This window comes from Alosa alosa, chromosome 20 (genome assembly GCF_017589495.1).
Source record: "Alosa alosa isolate M-15738 ecotype Scorff River chromosome 20, AALO_Geno_1.1, whole genome shotgun sequence".
NCBI classification, from domain to species: domain Eukaryota; kingdom Metazoa; phylum Chordata; class Actinopteri; order Clupeiformes; family Clupeidae; genus Alosa; species Alosa alosa.
This window is the reverse complement of record NC_063208.1, coordinates 9,152,139-9,155,364: the sequence shown is the minus strand read 5'-3', so window position 1 is coordinate 9,155,364 and position 3,226 is coordinate 9,152,139. Positions and strand designations below refer to the sequence as shown.

The 3,226-nt window shown below is 46.6% G+C and overlaps 1 protein-coding gene across 1 annotated transcript in view; it reads left to right on the top strand.

Annotated features, from left to right (window-relative positions):
- Window positions 1–2,903, top strand: part of dbpa (D site albumin promoter binding protein a) — a 9,503-nt gene extending 6,600 nt beyond the window's left edge. The window contains exons 4-5 of the mRNA XM_048229090.1: window positions 1,118–1,368; window positions 2,384–2,903. Coding sequence (XP_048085047.1) covers window positions 1,118–1,368; window positions 2,384–2,599 — 467 coding nt within the window. The 3' untranslated portion in view covers window positions 2,600–2,903. The remainder of the gene's footprint in view (window positions 1–1,117; window positions 1,369–2,383) is intronic.
- Window positions 2,904–3,226: the final 323 nt, after the last annotated feature.

The following is a 3,226-nucleotide window of genomic DNA, read 5'->3' as shown; positions in this document are numbered from 1 at the left end:
CTTGTGAGAGGAGGAAGAGGTCACTGTTGGGTGGTCAAAAATGCCAGCGGGAAGGAAGATGCTTGTGTGTGCTTGTGTGTGTGTGTGTGTGTGTGTGTGTGTGTGTGTGTGCGCACGTGTGTGTATATCAGTGTTTGTATTACTGATAAAGGGCTGTCCATGTGGACACTTTACTGTTGTTGAAGAATTGTGTGTACACTGCAGTGTATAAGTGTGTACATGTGTCAAATGAAGTTGGTAAGGGGTGGGGGGGGTTGGTGGGGTTGGTGTTGCACTTTGTCAGGAACAGGTTGTGTTTTGGTCAGGGTGGGGCTAGATTTTATCTAACATGCTTCCTATATCACATTCCAATTCAGTCGGCCACTTCCTCTGGTGTTGCTTAAAGTGAGAAAACAACTCCGAGTAGAACCAAGGGAATGCATGCAATAGGGCCCTATGGGGTAACACTGAAGGGAATGCATGCACTGGACCCTATGGGGTAACACTGAAGGGAATGCATGCACTGGACCCTATGGGTCCCATCTGACTCAGTTGACCAAGCGCGTCTCCAAGTGCTTGTAAACAAATTTAATCCCTTAAGAATGTCAAAAAACAAACTCTTTTCCTGAGCACTTGTAGTACACAGAAGTTATATAATCAACAAGGAATGCAAGAAATATAATATCCTGTACATTTATTTGGGAAAATTGACACTAATTGACACCGACCTAGAGGTTATAGTTGTTGTGTGCATTGTTTTTCTCTTAAACATGAATAAATATGCTTTTTTGCTCAGTCACAAAAGTACATGAGTTTACAAAAAGATTCTTTAGATACAAAAATACACACTCGTTTCTATAGACATATTTGTGTGGAGGATAGTGTAATGGTGGCTCTAAGCCTGATGGTTTGTGAGCTGTGCAGCTCCTCGGTCTCTGAGTTGGCTGGCTGCCTGACCCTTCTGGCCTCTGCTGCCCCCCAGTGGCCGTTCAGTGGCACTGCTGTCTCTGTTAGTCACCACTAACCACACTCGTATCATGTGAATGAGAATCACACCCAGTCATCTCTCACCTTCTGTCACTGTGCAGAATGTAATCTCCATCTCTCTCTCTCTTTCTCTCTCTCTCTCTATATATAGGAGGCCAGGCTGTGCCACCAGAACCTTCATCGTCCTCGTCTTCATCCTGTCCACCTCCGCCAGGCCCACTGAGTAACAATGCCAACGACGTCATGGTGAACTTTGACCCTGACCCTGCGGACCTTGCACTGTCCAGCGTGCCAGGCCAGGAGGCCTTTGACCCTCGGAGGCACCGCTTCTCAGAGGATGAGCTCAAGCCTCAGCCCATGATCAAGAAGGCCCGCAAGATGCTGGTGCCTGATGAGCAGAAGGTACTACATCTCCTACAATGCATTGCTGCACACTGACCACACTGTCAATGTCTAGTGTTTATGAAGCCAAAATACTGTATGCTTTGTGACACAGAAAATCAGTGGCGATTAATATCACATACCTTTTGTAAATATGCCCTTAGAATGGGTTTGTATAAAGAAAAGCAAACGCAAAAGTATTTTTAATAGCATATATAAGCTGAATTGGACCAGAGAATCCTACTGTTTTCATACATTCATACATTCATACATCTACTGATATCTACTGATAGGTTGATCACATGATGAATGTCCATAAGATAGTGATTCATTATCTTCTGTGAGATGTAAACAGGAAGTGCCCTAGGCTGACCTTTGTGTTGTTCCTCATTGTTCATTTACTGAACAGTCATTCTTGACACATGGGCATGCCCATAATTGGTAACTGCTGACAGGCTTAATAATTAACACGGATCGTAATTGTAAATGTTATGATGGGGGGTTAAGAATAGAAGATATTTAACAACTGTCCTCCTCCATTTTATGTAATAAAACACGCCTGAGACCTACAACTAAAACAGTACAGAAGAGAGTGTTTTTTTGTGTGTGGCAGTGTTGACAAAAAGCTAAAAGGCTTTGACATATGTTAATGCAGTTAAGTTTGTGTTTCTTTTTTCCAATTGTATATCAAGCTTTGTCCCATGCCTCAAGAATGACTGACTGAATATTTTAGTTTGAATAGAAACATTGTACTGTATTGCCTGTTGTCAAAGCAGAGAGTGTGGTGTTGTATGGTATTGTTGACGCTATTCAGAAACACTGACATTGTTGACGTGTGTCAGGTGGTGCACTAGACGGTAGCTTCTGGTGTTGTTTTAAACTCTGTATTTTTTCGTAGCAACTAACCCTTTTTGTCTTTGTTGTTTTCTCCCCCTCCATTGTCCTCCGTCTCCTCCCGTCATACTGTCACACACTCCCCCACATTCCAACTCCCACAAACACCCACATACACGCAAAACATACACCCTACCCGCAGGATGAGAAGTACTGGTGCCGGCGCGTGAAGAACAACGAGGCGGCTAAGCGCTCGCGCGACGCCCGGCGGCTCAAGGAGAACCAGATCACGGTGCGCGCCGCCTTCCTGGAGCGTGAGAACGCAGCGCTGCGGCAGGAGGTGGCCGACATGCGCAAGGAGCTCGGCCGCTGCCGGAACATCCTCAGCAAGTACGAGACCCGGCACGGCGACCTGTGAGGACGACAAGGACGAGGAGGAGGAGGACGCCGTCGAGGAGGAAGAGGATGAGGAAGAAATGAGAGAAAGAGAGAGCAGGAGAGGAAGAGGAGAGAAGCCAACAAACAAACATACAAACAAAAAAAACAAACGTTAGCACTTCTGAAACGACGGGGCGGGCACTCTAGCGCCCCCTCTCTGTGGGTTGGGGTTAGACGGGCTAGCGGTATAATCAGGTTCTAAGCAGGTCCTGAGTGTTTTTTCAGCACTTGCAACACTTGCCGATCCCAGCACTCCTTCACCCACCTCCCCCTGACCTTAACCCCCACCCCTCCACATCCTCAACATTTCACATTTCCTTTGTAGTTAGGGAGGGTGGAAAGGAGGCGGTTGGGAGGTGGGTGGGGTGGAGGGGCAGATGCTTCTGAATGCCGATGGGATCGTGCTCTATGCCAGTCTTACACAGCCTCACCTCACCATAGCACCACACAACCGGAGAGGTGGGCGTGGGCACCACCGCCGCCGAGCCACAGACAGTCCACATGGATTGGCCAGGCCGATGGGGACACAGGTGTCATTTGTTTTCTATGACAACAAAAAGAAAAAATTTAACTCGAATAAACAAAATAAAACTTGTTTATTTTTTAA